Genomic DNA, 1,192 nt, shown 5'->3' with positions numbered 1-1,192 from the left:
TATATATTTACAAAAGCTAGAGACGAACCTCATAAAAAAACCTTCCAAGGAGATAGAGCAATAATGGATCGTTTGGTTGGATTCTCAGTGCTTCTTCTACGTGCTTTTTGAACTCAAATGAGGCTTTGAGTTTTTTCTGTACGCTCTGTGTTTCAGACTGTGCACCAATAAAGATTGCATACCATTTGTGGGTTTCAGCCGATTCTGGTGCTAGTTCTAGGCTTTTTTTAGCATATTCTAAACCTTGAAAATAATAACAGATTAATACATAAATATCCTATCGTACATGTAAATATTCTATTGGTGGAAATATCATTATTAACAAATTGGCAATCAAACTTCATATTTATAAAACTTGAAAATTGTAGGACTATGAAAAAATCTGTACCACTACAATCTACGAATGGTCAGGGGTGCAGTACTTTGTAAGGAAGTACTGTTACTAGATCAACTGTTGTGCACAGTGTGATTTGGTCAGAACCCACTTTACTGAGGCTGAGTAGACCTCGGAGGGCTCCTGAACCCACAGGGTTGACTCACAACTAGAGTAACACGATAAATGATTATCTGCCTCATACTCAGGTCCTCTAGAATAATGAAAATATTATAAACAAAAGGAGATAATATAAAAAATCTTCATAATGAACAGGTCTACTTTAACTTTACATAATTTGTTCAAGAAATTAAATAAATGGCTAAGATATAATAAATCAGCTAAGTGAGCCAAACATGACCATTTGCAACCTTAATTTTGAATTTTCAACAAGGTTCAAACTTTTTTTTTACTTTCTCTATTAACTCAGATAAAGATATAGAAGATTAGTCAAAAAGTAATTAGTGAAAAATGTTTTTTCTATATTAAACATACAGAATGAATGATAAATAGTTTTCCCATAGGTCCTTAATTTAAAAATAAAGTTCTGTGATTAAAATTTTTTTTTAAATGAAATTCGAACAGCTCAGAATTAAATCAAACTGGCATCGCTGCAGTTCCGAGATTGCTAAGGTGATGCCTTAACTACCTCACCTACAATGGCCTAAAAAAAATTTTAGATTTACATAATATATACATAATAGGGTGTTTTTTTAAGCCTGATAGAACTTGAAATTGTAAAAAATAACACAAAAAATTAAATTGTAATCAAAATTTTTTTTTTATTCGAAAGATCAATACGTGACCTTAACATTTGAA

General features: G+C 31.0%; 1 protein-coding gene across 5 annotated transcripts in view; it reads right to left on the bottom strand.

Annotated features, from left to right (window-relative positions):
* LOC106677390 (regulator of microtubule dynamics protein 2) overlaps nt 1-1,192 on the bottom strand; it is a 45,698-nt gene that overhangs the window by 33,095 nt on the left and 11,411 nt on the right. For all 5 annotated transcript variants that reach the window (XR_010843332.1, XM_014415295.2, XM_067047145.1 and 2 more), the window contains exon 5: nt 29-243. Coding sequence is in view for 4 of the 5 variants with exons in the window: in XM_014415295.2 (XP_014270781.1) it covers nt 29-243 (215 nt within the window). In the remaining variant the exon portion in view is untranslated. The remainder of the gene's footprint in view (nt 1-28; nt 244-1,192) is intronic.

The sequence above is a fragment of the Halyomorpha halys genome, unplaced genomic scaffold (assembly GCF_000696795.3).
Source record: "Halyomorpha halys isolate HHAL.00 unplaced genomic scaffold, Hhal_1.1 Scaffold97.1, whole genome shotgun sequence".
Lineage (NCBI taxonomy): Eukaryota > Metazoa > Arthropoda > Insecta > Hemiptera > Pentatomidae > Halyomorpha > Halyomorpha halys.
This window is presented reverse-complemented; position numbering and strand designations above follow the sequence as displayed.